At 42.6% G+C, this 20,863-nt stretch overlaps 1 protein-coding gene and 1 long non-coding RNA gene across 4 annotated transcripts in view; one reads left to right on the forward strand and one right to left on the reverse strand.

The window, feature by feature from the left end:
- The window catches only part of LOC148146633 (uncharacterized), a 36,970-nt gene extending 34,594 nt beyond the window's left edge, over positions 1 to 2,376 (forward strand). The window contains exon 2 of the long non-coding RNA XR_015760604.1: positions 1,238 to 2,376. This is a non-coding gene — a long non-coding RNA (uncharacterized LOC148146633). The remainder of the gene's footprint in view (positions 1 to 1,237) is intronic.
- LOC122544797 (hemoglobin subunit beta-like) lies at positions 2,241 to 20,378 on the reverse strand. 3 transcript variants are annotated; one of them, XM_087998005.1, is made up of 3 exons: positions 3,851 to 4,004; positions 3,199 to 3,376; positions 2,241 to 2,614 (listed from the first exon to the last, which is right to left on the reverse strand). In XM_087998005.1, the coding sequence occupies exons 1-3, from the start codon at positions 3,937 to 3,939 to the stop codon at positions 2,486 to 2,488; spliced, it is 396 nt and encodes a 131-aa protein (XP_087854131.1). In that variant the 5' UTR covers positions 3,940 to 4,004; the 3' UTR covers positions 2,241 to 2,485. The 3 variants fall into 3 exon arrangements, with proteins under 3 accessions (XP_087854131.1, XP_087854133.1, XP_087854132.1); XM_087998007.1 differs by lacking the exons at positions 2,241 to 2,614; positions 3,851 to 4,004 and adding exons at positions 19,642 to 19,840; positions 20,029 to 20,376 and having other exon boundaries at positions 3,206 to 3,376; XM_087998006.1 differs by lacking the exons at positions 2,241 to 2,614; positions 3,199 to 3,376; positions 3,851 to 4,004 and adding exons at positions 8,706 to 8,969; positions 19,642 to 19,840; positions 20,029 to 20,378.
- Between the last annotated feature and the right edge of the window lie 485 nt (positions 20,379 to 20,863).

The following is a 20,863-nucleotide window of genomic DNA, read 5'->3' on the forward strand; positions in this document are numbered from 1 at the left end:
GCTTCTGGAAAAATAGCCCCAGCCTGTTCAGCCTCTCCCTATTGCTCAAATCCTCCAACCCTGGCAACATTCTTGTAAATTTTTTCTGAACTCTTTCATGTTTCACAACATCTTTCCAATAGAAAGGAGACCAGAATTACACGCAATATTCCAACAGTGGTCTAACCAATGTCCTGTACAGCCACAACATGACCTCCCAACTCCTGTATTCAATACTCTGACCAATAAAGGAAAGCATACCAAGTGCCTTCTTCACTATCCTATCTACCTGCGACTCCACTTTCAAGGAGCTATGAGCCTGCACTCCAAGGTCTCTCTCTGTTCAGCAACACTCTCTAGGACCTTACCATTAAGTGTATAAGTCCTGCTAAGATTTGCTTTCCCAAAATGCAGCACCTCGCGTTTATCTGAATTAACTCCATCTGCCACTTCTCAGCCCATTGGCCAATCTGGTCCAGATCCTGTTGTAATCTGAGTAGGACTTTAGTTCAGCTGCATTTGGTATACTGCGCACAGTTCTAGTCACCATATTACCAAAAGGATGTGGATGCTTTGGAGAAGGTACAGAGAAGATTTACCAGGATGTTGTGTGGTATAGAGGATGCTAGCTATGAGGAGAGGTTGAGTAGATTAGGATTATTTTCATTAGGAGGATGGAGATTGAAGGGGGGATCTTATTGAGGTCTACAAAATCATGAGAGGTATAGACAGAGTGGATAGCAAGAAGTTTTTTTCCCAGAGTGGGGGACTCAATTACCAGGGGTCACGAGTTCAAGGTGAGAGGGAAAGGTTTAATGGAGTTCAAGGTAAGGGGAAAAGGTTTAATGGAAATATGTGTGGCAAGTTCTTTGCGCAGAGAGTGGTCAGTGCCTGGATCGTGTTGCCAGTGGAGGTGGTAGAACTGGGCATGATAGCATCATTTAAGATGGGCATGGATAAAGTAAATAGACAAGGTCTTTTCTCCAAGGTGAGGCAGTCCAAAACCTGGGGCCATGTGCCAGATGAGAGGGGAAAGATTTAAAAAGCATCTTCGGGGCAGAGTGTGTGTGTATGGAATGAGTTTTCACACAGGACAGCCACTGTTAACAATGGATTGTTTACTCTGACATTATTTATTCTGCTGAATTAAACTGGACTCGGTATATAATTAATATGACCACAGAGCAAGTCAGACGCTAGGAAGCCTGCAGCAAGTAACTCACTTCACGACTCCCCAAAACCTGTTCACCATCTACAGGCCACAAGCCAAGAATATGGCAGAATGCTCCCCACTTGCCTGGATGGATGCAGCTACAACAACATTCAAGGAGCTTGACACCATTCAGGACAAAGCAGCCCACTTGATTGGCATTACAACCACAAGCTTCCATTGCCTCCACCACTGATGCGCAGTATGTACTATCGATCATATCTGCACTGCAGAAATTCACCAAAGCTCCCTACGATGCACCTTCCAAATACACAACTCCTTCCATCCTAAAAGGACAAGGCCAGCAGAGGTGTGGGAATGCTACCAGCTGCAAACCACTAACCATCCTGACTTGGAAATGTTCCTATTGAAGAGTTTCCCAAGAAAACAACTGTTTATGTTGAGGATTATATAACAATGGCAAGCATTCCACACCTATCAGGAATTACCTGGGGCATGACTCTCTGGAAGAATTTGACTTTGGAGAGTGTTCAGAAAGGTGATTGTCATATTCAATCACATGGCTATAGCAGATATATTTGTGGGCTGCTTACTGTATTTTTGAAAGTTATTATATTAGCAATTACTGTGTTTGTGATCTATTAAATCAGTCTCTCATTAACACACAATCAATTCTGAAAAAGACAACAATTTTTGGATCTTCCCTTTCCCAGGCAGTATGTCCTGTTCTTGCTTGGTGATATCTTCTAACCTGGTATCAGGGAGGCAATGTAACACTCAGAAATCATGTTGTGGTTGCAGAACTCTGTGCCAAATCCCTCATCATCATTACATGTCAACTCTTCCCCTCACTAATGTATGCTGTCCAGCTTCCAAGAAAATTTGATGTGTACTGAATTCCCCGAAGTAGTTGTCACTCTCCTAGCATTCAAAATGTTATAATACTTGGTGAAAAGTTGATTAAAATTGAAAACTTTAATTATTAAGCTATCAGTGGACTGACTGAGAAATGGATCCTGAATGTTCACCTCACTATGTCATTTCATGTTTGTTTAATGTTTGGACAAAAGTCGGATAAAGAAACTGACAATTGCAAGGTAACATTGATTCTTTATTGGATTTCTAAGCAACAGGATGAAAATACAGGGAGGTAAGTTTCAGAAATTGTGTAGAATTAGCATATTGGAAGGAGTGCATTTTCAAAAAATGAAGTGTATTCAACAAAATCATCAGCTACATTTTAGCATGAGCTACTAGACAATTAAGAGCTGAGAGCTTTTGGTTATGATGGTTTCATTTCTTGACAAAAGATGACAGGATTTTATCATCGTGGATTTAATGGTACTGCTTTGTAATAGCATGAACCAGCACAGCAAAAAATTTGTGCCATATCCCATGGAGCTTTGCATTGAAATTTCCATGGTTCTGAGCAGACAATTCGATGATAATGCAGTTAGCCAACAGCTAGAAAGAGAAGTAAAAAGCCTTAGTTCATTGAAAATAAAGTGTGCACCAATAGGTTAAACTTTAAACTTACTGCACTTTAACATATTTTCTGCCAAAATGCTAATCATGACAGGAAAGATCTCAGTGTCCTCAGAATGGTGCGGTTTTGTGGTAGTATCGCCACCTCTGAGACAGAAATCCTAGTTCAAGTCCCACCTTCCCACTAAAGTGTATCACCACATATCCTGACCCTGAACTTTAACAATAAGTCTATGGAACAGTGAGTAATAAGTACTCGTTCAGATCAGCTTGTGCTGCTGTGTAAAGCATTATATGAGCCAACGAGCAGATCAAGTTGGTCAGAATGAAGTGTTTGAGGCTTACTGACCTGTGCACTCCGTTTCCAGAGTAATGCCCCAAATCGACTTTGCAGCAAAAGTAGGAGGAGAGTAAGTCTCTCGCTGGAAACTACACACACCCTTTTCCAGGGAGTCTCAGTTGACCGAGTGTCATGTCAATGCTGACCCAGGATTAGTTTGCAGTTACAACACAATTTCAATGAAAATGGAACACATATATAAAGAAGAAAATTTGATACGTACATGGAAGCTTCCAGAATCCACGTGTAAAACGTTAGCATGGAACTTGCTGAGATCTACAAAATTGTCCTTGATGTTATTAAGATCATTGACAGCTTCAGTAATCTTCCATGACACTTTTTTCGCAAAATTTTCCCTTTTGTCAAGGTAACGGTTAGTCCAAGGATAGACAGTAAACATCCTGGAGAGGAAAAGCACAATGATTCAATTTAATGCCAAGTTCCAGATTGCATTTCTACATCACAAAGCTAATCAATGAATATTTTGCACTGTAGCTCCATTTTACAGCAGTGTGACTGAAACTGCAATGAATCCTTTGATATGAACTTCCTGCACAAACACATGCGCATGTCAAGAGAATTGTGTAAATGTAAAGCAACATGGTGGCTCACAGCACCAAAGTCCCAGGTTTAATCCCAGACTCGGGTGACTGCCTGTGTGGGTTTCCTCCCACAGTTCAAAGATGTGCAGGTTAGGTGGATTGGCCACGCTAAATTGCCCATAGTGTAAGGTGCAATAGTCAGAGAGAAATGGGACTGGGTGAGTTACTCTTCAGATGGTTGGTGTGGACTTGTTGGGCTGAAGGGCCTGTTTCCACACTGTAGGGAATCTCATCTAATCCAAAGGAAGCATTCAAATGAAAATAAAGCTGTACCTCTTCAGGCTTTTGCAAACAAGATCGTCACAATCCAAAGTGTTCCATTTTGCAATCTCAGCTGTCTCCTTGTCAGTCCAATGCACCATTTTGTCTGTTAAGAGGTCACTGCTTTCCCTTGTACGAAGAAGCTGTGTTGTCCCTGAAGTTCGTCTCCTTTTATGCTCTGTTACAGGGCCCTTCCCCAAAGCTAAATCCCAATGTCATAGGCTGAACCTTTTTGGGCTGGGTGGGACCCTAATGTCCTATCTCTGGGTAGCACTCTTCTATGTTTCAGCATTAAGACAACCACATGTTGAACATTAATCAGTCCTTCCTGGCTCACTCCTGTCCAGTCAATACAAAGAGTAGTCATAGTATTTTGCTGAATAATAATTGTTTTAATCAACCAATTGAAAGATGTTAAGACCCTCCAAGGATGCACTCCTGTGCCCACTTCATCTGAACAAGTTGGCACCAGCAAGCCACCGGCCTCGCCAAATCAACATCTCAAGTCACTGGGTCTCATTTCTTACAGCTCCCTTGTTGAGCTCACTCTGAGGCTCCTGGACTCTGCGGTCAGTATTGTTTGTTCCTACAGAGAGGGAAGTAGGCACCTTGTCACTGTAGGGGGCACTGAACAGTGAAGTGGCTGGTTAATGTTGCTGTGCTCCATTGTTTCACACTGTGTGTGAGTTTCTTCTGTTCTAAGAATCATCAATGTCTACAGCCCAGAGAAAAGGCCCTTCAGCCCATTGAGTCTGTGGCAGTCAGCAACATAACTACCTCTGTGACAAGCACACTACATGTTCTTCAAACAAGTATTCTCGAACCTAGAACAGAACAATACAGATCCTTCGGCTCTCGATGTTACTCTGACCTGTGAAACCGTTCTGAAGCCCGTCTAACCTAGAATATTCCATTGATCCATATGTTTATCCAATGACTATTTAAATGGCCTTAAAGTTTGCGAGTCTACCAATGTTGCAGACAGGCCATTCCACACCTATACTACTTTCTGAGTACAGATCCTACCCCTGACATCTGTCCGACAGCAATCACCCCTCAGTTTAAAGCTAGGTGCCTCATGCTAGCCATCACCATCCATGGAAAAATGTTCTCACTGTCCACCATATCTAATCCTCTGATCATCTTGTATGTCTCTATTAAGTCACTTCTTAACCTTTTTCTCTCTAATGAAAACAGACTCAAGTTCCTCAGCCTTTCCACATAAGACCTTCCCTCCATACCAGGCAACATCCTGGTAAATCTCCCCTGCACCCTTTCCAATGCTTCTCTAAGTAACCTGTCTAAAAGTCAAAGGGGAAAAGTCTTCGTTGGGGCCACAAGATTTTGGAGCAGAGTTAGGCCCTTTGACCCATTAAGTCTGCTCCGCCATTCAATCATGGACAATATAGTTATCAACTCCATTGTCCTAACGTCTCCCCATAACCCTTACCAGTCAAGAACCTATCTATCTGAAGACATTGTTGTGGTCCAGTGTAGGCCAGTTGCAACAGTGGCCTCTATTAACAATGTGGAATATTGTCCAAGTATGTCCTATCCACAAAATGCAGGGTAGTTCTAACCTGAATAAATGCTACTCCCACCAGCCAACTCTTGATCATCAGCAAAGTAATGGAAGTAGCCATCAACAGTGCTATCAAGTAATATATGCTCAGCAAAAACCTGCTGCATGATTTTCAGTTTAGGTTCTACCAGGGCCCCTCAGCCCCTGACCTCATTACAGCCTTGGTTCAAACATGGAGACAAGAATTCCAGGTGTGAGGTGGGAGTGACTTCCCTTTGACATCAAGGCTGCATTTGTTTAAGTGTGGCATCAAGGATTCTTAGAAAAACTGGAGTCAATGGGAATCAAAGGAAAGCTCTTTGTTTGCTTCGAGTCATACCTGGTACATATGAAGATGCTCCTGGTTGGTCATCTGATCTCAAGGACATCTCTGTAAAAGTTCCTCAGCATAGTGTCCCAGGTACAACCATCTTCAGCTGCCTCATCAATGACCTTTCCTCCTTTATAAGGTCAAAACTGTGGATGTTTGCAATGATTGTACAATATTCAGCATCATTCTTGATTCCTCAGACACTGAAATAATCCATGTTCAAATGCAGACAAACCTGACAATATCCACGTTGGGGCTGACAAGCGGCAATTATCATTCATTTCACACAAGTGCCAGGCGATGACCATTTGCAGCTGGACAAAATCAAATCATCACCACTTGACATTCAATGTTACCCAACTTGATTGGCACTACATCAATGAAAATCACTCCCTCTACCACTGATACTCAGTAGCAGTAATGTGTTCTATCTGCAAGATGCACTTCAAGATTTCAGCACAGCTGCTCCAACAGCATTTTGCAAACCCTGGGTCACTTCCATCTTGAAGGATAAGGGCAGCAGATACCTGGGAATACCAACACATGCAATTCCCCATCAAATCACTCACGATCCAACCTTGGAAATAAATCACCATTCTTTCAGTGCCGCTGAGTCAAAATCCTGGATCACCGTTCCTAATGGCATGTGAAATGAGCTGCAGCAGATCAAGTAGGCAGTACATCACCACCTTCTAGAAGGCAATTAGGAATAGTCATTCTAAGGCCAGTCATGGTACAAATCCTCAGTATCCTCAACAGAAGGCAGGACAAATGATGATTTGATTCCTGTCTGGAGCAGTTATCAACTTGACTGTATGTGGTGGAAGTGAAGAATTAGACATAGCTCACAACTGTCAGTGGGTTCATCCAACTGCAGAGGCTTTCCTCAACTGCAGACAGCTGACCAGGAGAGGGTAAACTTACCACCAACCTTCAGACCCATGGCTCCACAGCAATCTCAACAACAGAAACAGAGCAAACCTGGTGACTAAAGCAACAAGAAGTGACACTAAACCAACACTCCCTGGGGAAACAGCATGACGCCAATGAATTGGTAAAAACTTTAACATGTGCATGCACCATTAAGAGAGGCAAAGTAGAGGTCACCTTGGTCCCACTGGTGAAAACCTGGTGATACGTTTAACCTGAGGGTTACCACACTTTAGTTAATGGGTAAGGTTGAGTAGGCAGGATCTCGATAGTGCCCTCAGCCAGTGTAGGAGCTGAACCCACACTTTTGACACCGTGCCACCCGGCGTTTGCCATGCATTGAAGACTTTTCTCACAGTTTCCATTCCAACGTCCACTTTCTTGAAGGGTATTCATATAAAGATGGTGATGAAAATGCCCTTTTATCAGTCAGTAGATGGAGTGGATCCAAATCGGTCTCTGGCACTGATAGCATCTCAGCTCTCCAGTGGAAGATGCTCTCCCCATCTCCAGCTGATCCCTCACTTGTGGAGAGCAGACATGTCTTGGATTCAATGTGGGGAAAGGATTCAAATCCTGATAACCAGCTCCTGGAGCTCGTTTCTAATATTGCGCCCTAATTCTTATTCCCCTGGAGTTGGAGAAAAAACTAAATAGGAATGTAAATTGAACATTAAGCATTTTAACAGCAACTCGAAAAAGAAAACAGTATGTCAAGTGAAACATAAAGTCAAACAGCACATCATCGAGACAGTGTGAATCCAGAGTTAAATGCCACATATAAAGAAATAATGGATGAAATGAACTAATATTTTGATTCATTCGTTGCTATGGAGGGTTTAAAACTTCTTCCAATCAATACTGTAAATCAGGAAATGGAACAGAGAGAGGCTCTTAGCAACATTACAATCATGAGGGAAGGAATAGAGACCGAAATGATGGAGATACAGGCTGACAAATTTTCAGGTACCAATGGAGCTTATCCTCAGACTGCTGTGTTAGTGCACACGTTGGTGTTAATTTTCCAAAACTTACCAGATTCAGGAGAAGCTGTTGGATGTGAAAGTAACAAATATTTAAGGGGAGCAAATCCATGGCATCTAATTTCAGAGATGACACCAAGGTAGTTCGGAAACTACATTTCCAAGGAAACATAATGAAGTTGTTGATGGATATGAACAGCTTGAATGAGTTGGCAAAATCTGGCAGATGGAGTATAATGTGGCAGAAACAGTCAAAGCAATGCAAAATATCTTGTATGACCTACGCTGCCTGCAACATTCCAAGATGCAGAGGTGTATAGATATTCACGTGCATGTGGAACAAAGACCCATTGTGCAGGAACGGTACAAATCAATAAGGTTGATGGACACATAATGACATGAACTGGATTCTCCTTCTTCTTTCACCATTTGTTAACTTGGGTTTGCTCTGAGCAAATGAAACTATTTTTGACTGTCCGAAAGGTATCATTACACTTATTTATCATCAAGATCAGTCCTCTTTGTTTGAAGCAACCTCACAATCTATCTGACTAATCCACCTCCCAACGCTATTGTAACCATCATTTGATAGGCCTGTCCACTTCCATAGAAGTGTTAAGGCACTTGTGTTATTAATTTTGTTTCTTTTCCACACCCCCCATTAACCCCAGTGCTGCCAGTTCTGTTGAGTTTCTTCAGCACTTTGTTTATCAGTTCACCTGTATCTGTAGTACAGGGCCTCCCCCGCATCAGTTTTGAAATGAGGTCCAACAGACAACTTTTCATGCTTTGGATCATTATCTTATCTCTGCAAACACCATGAACAACCCAAGGTTCAGGGTGAATGTTGATTATATTCCTGGAGTTGGCCGCGCTGATACTTGTTAAACTTCAAATCTCTTACACACACATTGGGTACTAATTAAATGTTTTAAGAGCTTTTTGGACAATGAGGAGAAATGGAAAATTAATTGACCAATTGTTCTGGCAAAGCAGTATTTCATTTAATTTAAAAATTTGCCTCATACTTGTGTGCATTATTTCCTGATAAACTTACCCAGGACAATAGTTCAGATGTGAAAACCTAACTCTGTCCTGTCCCTGTAGGCGGTGTGGAGAAATATCCAGCTTGGTTTCCAGTGTGTAACAGCTGCCTCGAGCTCATGTGGGTTCTGGAAGGGGTGTTGCAGGTAACCAGGTACTAGACACGTGTGGGATCAGACTGGGTGTTCTGTTAGCAAGCGCACTTCAAAAGAAAACCATTACCATTGAACGGTTTTCTAGAGTTACTGTATCAATGCCTTCTATCTGAGGTGGCAAACGCTCCTGTAGGGAAAAAGATATTTTCAGTTTTGGCTTTTCAGATAGAAAATATTTTCACAGCTTCTGTAGTGTGTATTACTTCATCTTGAGCAGGGTATTATTGAGCAGCTGCTTTTTATTAGCACTGTTGATGACACCTTCCATCATAAGAGTCATAGAGCTGTGCAACATGGAAACAGACCCACCATTGGGAGCCCTGAGTCCACTTATCATCATGGTGAAATAGAGCGCAGAAATGGCCCCTTCAATCCAAATGATCCATACCGACCAGATAATCTTAACTGATCTCGTCAAAAATCACATGACACCTGGCTATCATTCAACAGGCATGTCCACATCATAGACTGATCTTGGACATATTTGCTAACATTTGGCCCATATCCGTTTAAAACTTTCCTGTTCATACACTCATCCAGATACCTTTTAAATGTTGCAATGAACTTCCTCTGGCAGCTCATTCCATACATGCACCAGCCTTTGCGTGAAAAAGTTGCTCCTTTGGTCCGTTTTAAATCTTTCCCGGTCAGCTTAAACCTATGCCTACTGGTTTCTGGACTCAGGAACCTGGGAGAAGACCTATTTACCCTATCCATGCCCCTCATGATTTTATGAACCTCTCCATAAAAAATAACCCCAGCCTATTCAGTCTCGCCCTATAGCTCAAACCCTCCGACCCTGGCAACATCCTTATAAATCTTTTCTCAAACTTCTCAAGTTTCACAAAATCCTTCCTAAAGCAGGTTCAGCAGAATTGAATGCAGTATTTCAAAAGTAGCCTATCCAGTGTCCTATACATGACCACCCAACTCCTATACTGACCAGTAAAGACAAGCATACCAAATGCCTTCTTCACTATCCTGTCTACATCTGACACTACTTTCAAGGAACTGTGAACTCCGAATCCAAGGTCTCCCTGTTCACCAACATTTCCCAAGACCCTACCATTAACTGTATACATCCTGTCCTGATTTCCCATTCCAAGATGTTGCACTTCACATTTATCTAAATTAAACTCCATCTGCCACTCCTCAGCCCACTGGCCCATCTGATCAACATCCCATTGTACTTTGAGATAACTTTCTTGGCTGCCCACTACACTTCAGTTTTGATGTCATCTGCAAACTTAGTAACCATACCTTCTATATTCATATCCAGATCATTTATATAAATGTCAAAATGCAGTGGACCCAGCACCGATCTCTGTGATACACTACTTGTCCAGTCTGAAATCAACACTCCACTACCACCCTCTGTCTCCTACCTTCGAGCCAGTTCTTTGTCCAAATGGCTAGATCCCTGTACTCTATGTGATCCAACCCTTGCTAACCAGTCCACCATGTGGAACCCTTGCTAACCGCCTTACTAAAATCCATATAGATGACGTCCACCATTCTGCCTTCATCAATTCTCTTTGTTACTTCTTCAAAAAAACTTAATTAAGTTAATAAGACATGATTTCCCACCCATCAAGCCATGTTGGTTACCCCTAATCAGTCCTTGCCTTTCCAAATACATGCAAATCCTGTCCAGTAGGCTCCGCTCCAACAATTTGCCCATCACTGATGTCAGGCTCACCGGTCTATAGTTTATGACTTTACTGATGATGGAGAGTAGATTGATGAGGCAGTAATTGGTTGGGTTGGATTTTTCCTGCTTTTTGAAAATTAGTTTGTGAGATATGGACATCCCTGGCTTGACCAGTATTTATTTTCCCTTTCCAAAATGCCCAGACAGCAATTTAAGGGGCAACCACATTGCTGTGGCTTTGGAGTCACTTGGAGGCCAGACAGGACAAGAAGGGCAGATTTCCTCCTTGAAGGACATTAATGATCCAGACGAGATTACGGACAATTTACAGTAATTTCACAGTTGCCATTAAACCAGTTTTTAAATTCCAAATATAAAATGAATACACATTTCACCAAACTGTCGGGGGTGGGGCGGTGATCTCTTTCTTTAGGGTTCTGCATTTGGCCTCATGATCTTACCACTGCATTACTGCTTCCCCTACAGTGTACAGGAAATCCTGGGAAATTTTCCATGTTGTCAGATCATTGCCAGTGTTATACCTGTACTGGAGCAGCCTGGCTGGTGGAGCAGCAAGTTCGGGAGCAGAAGTTTTCATTACGAGATCCAGAATGTTCACGGGGCACAGAGCCTTTGCACCGGCCAGTGCTTCCAACCATTTCTTGCTATCACGGGGAGTTAATTGAACTGACTGAAGACCGGTTTCTGTGCTGCTTTGGGTTACTGGTGGAAGCTAAGATAGATCATCCACTTGTAGTTGAAGATTGTTGCAAATGCTTCAGCCTTAATTTTGCATCACCGTGAATGGTGTTATTTGTGGATCATTGTCTTCCAGTGAATTGTTTAATTGTCCACCACAATTCACGACTGAATGAGGCAGGACTACAGAATTTGGATCTGGTCTGTTGGTTGTGGGATCGCTTAGTTCTATTGCTTGCTGCTTATAATGTTTGACATGTATTAAGTCCTGCTTAGTATCTTCACCAGGTTGACACTTTCATTTTAGATATGTCTGTTGTTGTTCCTGGTATGCACTCCTGAATTCTCCATTGAACCAGGGTTGAGGATAATGGTTAAGTAGAGGATGTGCCTGGCCATGAGGTTGCAGGTTGTGCTGAAGTACAATTCTGTTGCTGTTGAAGGCCCACAGCACCTTATGGATGCCCAAATCTATTAAAAGTCTGTCCCATTTAGCACGGTGACAGCAGCGAACAATGCGAAGGACGGGTTTTCTGAACGTGAAGGTGGGACTTTGTCTCCACAAGGACTGTGCGGTGGTCATTCTAACTGATATTGTCATGGACAGATGCATCTGCAGCCAATTCATTAGTGAGAATGAGATCATAGCGTCATAGAGATATACCGCACAGAAACAGACCCTTCAGTCCAACTCATCCAAGCCATCTCGATATCCTCAACTAATAGTCCCATTTGCCAGCATTTGGCCCATATCCCTCTAAACCCTTCCTATTCATATTGCTATCCGGATGCCTTTTAAATGTTGTAATTGTACCAGACTCCCCCACCTCTTCTGGCAACTCATTCCATATACACAACACTCTCTGCAAGAAAACGTTGTCTTTTAGGTTCCTTTCAATGTTTCCCCTCTCACCTTAAACCTGTGCTATCGAGGTTTGGACTCCTCTCCCCAGGGAAAAGACATTGTCTGTTCACCTCATCCATGTCCTTCATGTGTTTTTCCTCTTATTGGTTCCTTCACCACCAGCTGCAAGTCCATCTTGTAACTACGTCATTCAGCATCCAACAAGCTCGATCAAGTAGTGCTGCTGCCAATCCACTGCTGGTGACCATCACTGATATCCCCCACCCAGAGTACTTTTTGCATCCTTGCCATCCTCAATGCTTCCTCCAAGTGTTGTTCAACATGGAGAAATTGTGGTTCGCCAGCCAAGGGAGGTGGTAATCAGTAAGGAGGTTGCCTTTCCCTTGTCTGACCTGGTGCCATGAGGGTCTGGAGTCAATGTTGAGGACTCCCAGGGCAAGTCCCTCCTGACTGTGAACCACTGTGCCCCTGCTTCTGCTGGGTCTCTCCTGCTGATTGGACAGCGCAGATCCAGGGATGGTGGTGGTGGTGTGTGGGATATTGTCTAATGGATATGATTTTGTGAGCATGAGTATATCAGGCTGTTGCTTAATTAATCTGTGAGATAGTTCTCCCAATTGTGGCACTTAAGACACACCACCCCCTCCCAAAAAAAAGTGTTAAAAAGGCAGACTTTGTACTTAGACAAAGCTGAGATTGTTATTCCTGGTGCTTTGGTCAATGCCATGTGTTCTGTCAAGTTTTATTCCTTTGTATGAACTGTGTCATCATTGAAACAACTGAGTGGCTTTCTAGCATGTTTCAGAGGGCAGCTGAGAGTTAACCACATTACTGTAGGTGTACAATAGGTAAGACCAGGCCCCTGAAGATAATAGTGAGCCAGATGGAGTTGTCTGATAAATGACAGTAATTTCAGGGCCATCATTAGATACTTATTTCGCTATTTATTGAATTCAAATTCCACACCTTCCATGATTGGATTCAAAAATTTGAAGCAACTACAGTAAGAATAAACAATAAGTAATATTGCAACAATAGACAGAAAATCAGCTGAGGACTGACTTGTAGATCGTTGTCCAAGAATGTATAGAATCCTCCAGGCACTTCTCAACCAAGGCTCTTTAACATTGCACAGGATATCTTTCCTTCTTAAATCACTTGAAATGAATGAAGTAAATGTTATCATCTCGAAGCACTTCTCCAGAGATATGGCGAGTTCTGAAGTACAGGTCATGAGTGCAACTGTCAGGACTGATATCATTTGCAGGACCATATGCCTTCACTGCAGCATTGCCATCATTTCCAATTGTCCCTGGACAGCTTTTCCATCCCCATGTTGTCTCACTTGCGATTCGTAGTTGGGTGAGAAGTGAGACTATACAGTTGCCTTTTTCTAACCTGTAATATCACCTGACTACTATTACCCACCTCTGATACTTGGCTATGCACACCCTTACTTTAGTAAATACAGCACTGACTATTCCACTGTTAGCTGACTGACTTCCCGGCTGTTACCATGAGTGCCTGGAGGATTGTTGCTTGCATCTACTTGGCGCAAATCTCATTTCCGTCTTCATTGATTTAGAGTCATGCAGTCATAGAGGTGTACAGCATGGAAACAACTTGATATCCTAGATATCCTGACTAGATATCCTAAACGAATCTCGACCCCTTTACCAGCACTTGGCCCATATCCCTCTAAACCCTCCCTATTCATATATCCATCCAGATGTCTTTTAAATGCTTTAATTGTACCAACCTCCACCACTTCCTCTGGCAGCTCATTCTAAACATGCACCACCCTCTGTGTGAAAATGTTGCCCCTTAGGTCCTTCTATATCTTTCCCCTCTCACCCTAAATCTATGCCCTCTCGTTCTGGACTCCCCCCCACCCCATGGAAAACACCTTATCTATTTACCCTATCCATGCCCCTCATGATTTTATAAACCTCTATAAGGTCACCCCTTAGTCTCTGACACTCCAGGCAAAACAGGCCTCGTCTATTCAACCTTTCCCTACAGCTCAAATCCTCCAATCCGGCAACATCCTTGTAAATCATTTCTTCACACTTTCAAGTTTCACAACATCTTTCCAATAGGAAGGAGACCAGAATTGCTTGCAATAACCAAAAGTGGCCTAACCAATGTCCTGTACAGCCACAACATGACCTCCCAACTCATATACTTAATACTCTGACCAATAAAGGAAAGCATACCAAACACCTTCTTCACTATCCCACCTCCCTGCAAATCTACTTTCAAGGAACTATGAACCTGCACTCCAAGGTGCAGCAACACTTCCCAGGAGCTTACAATTAAAGTATAAGTCCTGCTCTGATTTGCCTTTCCAAAATGGAGCACCTCACATTTATCTAAATTAAATTCCATCTGCCACTCCTCAGCACTTTTGTCCATCTGATCAAGATTCCATTGTACTCTGAGGCAACCTTCTTCGCTGTCCACTGCACCTCCAATTTTGGTGTCATCCACAAACTTACTAACTATACCTCCTATGTGGATGAAAAACCATGGACCCACCATTTATTCCATGAGATCTAACCTTGCTAACCAGTCTCCCAAAAGGAACCTTGTCAAACGCCTTACTGAAGTCTATGTAGATCATGTCCACCACTCTGGCCTCATCAATCCTCTTTGTTACTTCTTCAAAAAACTCAATCATGTACATGAGACATGATTTCCCACGCACAAGCCCATGCTGACTATCCCTATTTAGTCCTTGCCTTTCCAAATATATGTCAATCCTAACCCTCAGAATTCCCTCCAACAACCAGCTCACCACTGATGTCTGGCTCATCATCTATAGTTCCCTGGCTTTTCCTCACCACCTTTCTTAACTCGTGGCACCATGTTAGCCAACATCCAGTCCTCCAGCACCTCATCTGTGACTATCAATGATACAAATATATCAGTAAGGGGCCCAACAATCACTTCCTTAGCCTCGCATAGAGTTCTAGGACACACCTGATCAGACCCTGGGGATTCATCACCTTTTATGCATTTCAAGACATTCAGCATCTCTTCTTCTGTGATATGGACATTTTTAAGATGTAACCAACTATTTCCCCACATCCCATATCTTCCATGCCCGTCGCCACAGTATACACTGATGCAGAATATTTGCTTAGTATTTTCCCCATCGCCTGCAACTCCACACATCGGCCGCCTTGCTGATCTTTGAGGGCCCCTTTTCTCTCCCGAGTTACCCTTTTGTCCTTAATGTATTTGTAAAAACCATTTGGGTTCTCCTTAACCCTGTTTGTCAAAGCTATCTCATGTCCCTCTATTGCCCTCCTGATTTCCCTCTTAAGTATACTCTTACTGCCTTTATACTCTTCTAAGGATTCACTCGATCTATCATGCCTATACCTGACATATGCTTCCTTCTTTTTCTGAACCAAAACCTCAATTTCTTTAGTCATCCAGCATTCTCTACACCTACCAGCCTTTCCTTTCACCCTGACAGGAATATACTGCCTCTGGACTCCCATTATCTCATTTCTGAAGGCTTTCCACTTTCCAACCATCCCTTTACCTGCAAAATCTGTTCCCAATCAGCTTTTGAAAATTCTTGCCTAATACTGTCAAAATTAGCCTTCCTCCATTTTAGATCTTCAACATTTAGACCCTGTTGGCTCCCAGCTAAAAGGCTGTATTTTAATATTCTAATCCTTGTTTTCAAATGCCCCCTGGCCTCAACATTTAGCTATCTTACTATCTTAGCTATCCAGACTTGGAAGCCTTCATAATATGCACAATTTCACTAATTCTGGCATTTGGTGCTACATGATTGGTCGCCTGGACTCCACCTAGAGTCACAGAGTCATTCAGTACAGAAACAGATCATGCTGACCAAAAATCCTAAACTGATCTAGATCCATTTGCCAGCGCTTGGCCCATATCTCCCTAAACCCTTCCTATTAATGTACCCATCCAAATCCCTTTTAAATATTGTATTGTACCAGCCTCCACCACTTTCTCTGGTAGCTCATTTCCATACATGCACCAGCCTCTGCAAGAACAAGTTGCTCCTTGGATTTAAAATTCACTTTGTTGACAGGAAATGCGAATATAAAATGAGGTGTGAGACGTATGTAAAAGCATTACATATTTTAACACACTTTCAAGAAAACATTTTGCCGTGTAAAAGGGGGATATGTTCTGAGTTCAATAAGAAATTTTAGGAATGATATTGCCATATTCTCTGAACAATGTTCAACACTGGCATGGATACCCAGAGATTGGAAAAGGACACTCTGAAATCAATTGGACATTGCTACAGCTTTCTTACACAAAATTAAGGAGGTAACAATGCAATACAGTAATTAAATTTCTGTTTTGCCACCTGACATCGGTCATGTTGAAAGGAAGAGTCATTTATCGAAATGACCTTGCATTTTAAATTTGATTTCAAGGCTGCCTTTTGTAGTTATCAGTTTGAGTTTCAGTTTTCCAAAGTCAAATTTCAAACAGAAAACAAGCTTTGTGGTGGATGGTGAGTAAAATCTGGCAATCTGTTCACTAACAGGAAGAATAACATTGTAACGATATAAATAATATGCTACAGCATGGAGAGACTTGGGTGACTTCATTCATCAGGGACAAAATTTTCAGCACAGACCTGCAGTGTGTGATTAGAAAGACAACTGGGATATTTGCCTGTCTGGTTAGGTGGTTGGAATATAATCCCAGGGGAATCTTGTAGTAACCTTCTTGGGAAATGTTTAGATTGTATCTGGAGTACTGTCCTGGTCCCTTTATCTAAAGAGCAATACGCTTCCATTGAAACTTGTTCGAAGGAGATTTGCCAGTCTCATTCTGGGAAGAAGATATTCTGGTGTGAGGGAAAGTTTGACCTACACCTATTTGAGTTTAGAAGAATGAGAGGTGAAATAATTGCAAGATATGCGATTCTGAAGGAGTTGACTGATCAGTGGTCAGTACCTGTGTCCTCTCATGGGGGAGAATTAGAACTTGGGTGTCACCGTTTAAAAACAATAAGTTTCCAATTGAATGCAGAGATGCGGGTAACTGGCATTGAAATGCCCATCAGCCATGATTGAATGGTGGAATGGACTCGATGGGCCAAATGGCCTTACTTCCACTCCTATTTCTTATGGTCTTACGGTCTTATGAGGAAGCATTCCTTTACTCACTTCAATTCTCTTCCACTGAGACCAATGCTTGCAATAATAAAGCAGTTTGTTTTTATCAGTAAGAGAGTTATAGGCTATGACAGACAGGCAGGAAAGTGGAGTTCAGACCACAGTGAGATCAACGATGACCTGAGTACCTGGAACTCATGCCTGTAAGGTTGGTAGATGAAGAAACCTTCATAACATTGAGCAAAGATTTAGATGTGCACCTGCTATGCCAAGGCACACAAGGCTTCACAGATCCATGTTGACTAACCCTAATCAAATTATTTCTTTCTAGATGATTAGAAATCCTATCTTTTATAATTTTTTCCAACACTTTATCCACAACTGAAGTAAGTTTCACTGGTCTATAATTGTCTGTACTCCCCTTCTTAAAGAAGGGGACAACATTTGCTATCCTCCAGTCTTCAGGCACTATTCCTGCAGACAATGACAACATAAAGACCAAAGGTTCTGCAACTCCTCCCTACCTTCGCAGAAAATCCTAAAATAAATCCCATCTGGCCCAGGGGACTTCTCTATTTTCACACATTCCAGAATCACTAACACCACCTCCATATGAATCTCAATCCCATCTATTTAATAGCCTGTATCTCAGTATTCTCCTTGACAACATATTCTTTTTCCAGTGTGAACACTGACAAAATATATTCACTTAGAGCCTCTCCTATCTCCTTGGACTCCATGCACAACTTCCCACAACTGTCCTTGACTGGCCCCAATCTTAATCTAGTCATACCAATAGAAAACGTTTGGGTTTTCCTTGATCCTACCTGCCAAAGACTTCTCATGTCCCCTCCTGGCTCTTCTTAGCTCACTCTTTAGTTCCTTCCTGGCTAACTTATAACTCTCAAGCGCCCTAACTGAGCCTTCACATTTCATCCTAACAAAGTTAACAATCACACAACACCAGGTTATAGTCCAACAGGTTTAATTGGAAGTACTAGCTTTCAGAGCACTGCTCCTTCATCAGGTGATTGTGGAGTACACAATTGTAAACATGTACTCCACAATCACCTGATGGAGCAGCACTCTGAACGCTAGTGCTTCCAAATAAACCTGTTGGACTACAACCTGGTGTTGTGTGATTGTTAGCTTTGTACACCTCAGTCCAACACCAGCATCTCCAAACCATCCTAATATAAGCCTTCTTCTTCCTCGTGACAAGCGATTCAACTTCTTTAGTAAACCACGGCTCCCTCACTTGACCACTTCTTCCCTGCCTGACAGGTACATACTTATCAAGGGGATTTCATTTGTGCCAATTCCCTGCAGCTTCCTTCCCCATCCCACATGTAATAAATCTTGCCTAATTACATCATAATTGCCTTTCCCCAGCTATAATTCTTGCCCTGTGGTATATATCGCTAAAATAAATGTAACCAAATTGTGATCACTATCACCAAAGTGCTCACCTACCTCCAAATCTAACAGCAAATCCAATGTGTTGGTTTACCGACATACTGTGTTCGGAAACCCTCATGCATACTTAAGACAAAAATGACCCATCTAAAGTACTCAAACTATAGCATTTCCAGTCAATATTTGGGAAAGTTAAAGCCCCCATAATGACCCTGTTACTCTCGCCCCTATCCAGAATCATCCCTGCAATCCTTTTCTCTACACCCCTGGAACTTTTCAGGGGCTTATAGAGAACTCCCAACAGGCTGACCTCTCCTTTCCCGTTTCTAACCGCAGCCAATACTACTCCAGTAGATGAGTCCTCAACAAATGTCCTTTCCGCTACCATCATATTGTCCTTGACTAACGATGCCACATCTCCCCCTCTTTTACCACCTTCCCTGAACTTACTGAAACAACTAAACCCAGAGAACCTACAACAACCACCCCTGACCCTGCTCTATCCATGTCTCAGAAATGGCCAGAATATCAAAGTCTCAGGTACCAACCGATGCTGCAAGTTCACCCAACTTATTCTGGATGCTCCTAATGCTGAAGTGGACATCCTTCAAACCAGCTTCCTGTCGGCCACCCTGAGACCTTGAAACCTTATTCATGATCTCACTCCTCTCAAGCTCCTGTATACTGCAGCTACAAGTCAGGTTCCCATTCCCCCTGATGAATTAATTTAAACCCTCCAGAAGAGCATTAGCAAATTCACCCCTCCCCCCCTCCCCCCCCCTCCTGCTCAGGGTCTTGGTACCCCTCTGGTTCAGGTGTAGATCATCCTGTTTGTAGACATCCCTGGGCCTATCACTCCTAACTCTGATGATCATGTGTAACTCACATTGTAAATGGAAATAGTATACATGAAGGAGAACGCAGCCTCACCATGCCGTGATTGGAAACTCAGTTCCGTGCACAGCTGGCTTTTCATTTCCCGCCCTTCCAAATGAATGTCCAGTCCCTGTGCCGAGCATCTCAAGATTCCCGCGAAGATACCTACCGGGAAGTTCTGAGGATCCACCAAAAGCTCTTTCCCATGCTTTGTAGCCAGCTTGTCGAGGTTGCACTTCAGATTGTTCACGTTTTTTGTCGCCTTGGCCACAGCATCAATGACCTTCTTCCCATGGTTTTGGAGTTTCTCCTGGTTATTCTCGTCGTAGGAAAAGTAAGCCTTGCTTCCGGGATGAATGATAAATAGCCTGCCGGAACAAAGAATAAAATAAACCACCGATCCCCCAACCTAACCTCATTATTCAGGTGCCGATGTCGGGAGTCGCCTCTGGAACACAAAAGTCACTGGGAAATCCTGAGGAGCTAACGTGAGAGAACACTGGAATTCAGACTATCATTTGTTTGAGATCATGCAGCCGCTCAATGCAGAAAATACCGTTTCCTCATTGCGCTGCCTTTCCATTGACGAAGCAAAGACCGGCAGATGCTGCAATTTTGGAACGAAAACAGGAATTGTTGGAGAAACTCAGTCGGTCTGAACATGTGTGGGCAGAAAGCAGAGCTGATATTTCGGGTCCAGTTGGGTTCTTCAGATAAAGAGTCACTGGACCCGAAATGTAGACTGTTTCCCTCTGTGTAGATGCTGCCAGAGCTGCTGAGTTTCTCCAGCAACGTTTGCTTCTGCCTTCAGATTCACTTTATCAAACTACTTTGGACAGATGGTTTCAAGTGCCATGGCTGCTGCTCTCGTCACTCTTCGAGTCTCCTCAACAGTTTCGAGCTGTCCACCGACAAATTTTGTTTCTTTTTATTGATTTTTTTCATGGCCCACCCTCCTGTCTCCCTTTGTCTGATTGGTTTCTGGTCTCTGTAGCAATTCTGTTTATTGCAGTTGCAATGATAAGCGACACCATCAAGTGAAAAGCCAATCGTCTGTTTCATTTGCATCTGTGAGCAAAGATAACCCGTGTTTGAGAAATGACACCAAAGTAAACCTTCTGGACATTTCATTTCTAACTGGGTTTAAATGGTTGGGTTAATAATGGGACTGTAATAGATTGCCAACTCTTATTGCAAAATAGGACATATCGGCTTTTTACTCAATGTCCATGTATTTTAATATTCTTCACCCCATGTATTATTCCTGGGCCAATCTTTTAGTGGTGTCTTCTTTATTAATGACTACACTTATCAGAAACACAATTATTGGGTGAAAATAGTACCAACTTGTCCAAATACAACAGACAAATAACTCTTCTCCCTCTGTGTAC

The sequence above is a fragment of the Chiloscyllium plagiosum genome, unplaced genomic scaffold (assembly GCF_037043375.1).
Source record: "Chiloscyllium plagiosum isolate Xiang-an unplaced genomic scaffold, Cpla_swu_hap1 HiC_scaffold_20, whole genome shotgun sequence".
Lineage (NCBI taxonomy): Eukaryota > Metazoa > Chordata > Chondrichthyes > Orectolobiformes > Hemiscylliidae > Chiloscyllium > Chiloscyllium plagiosum.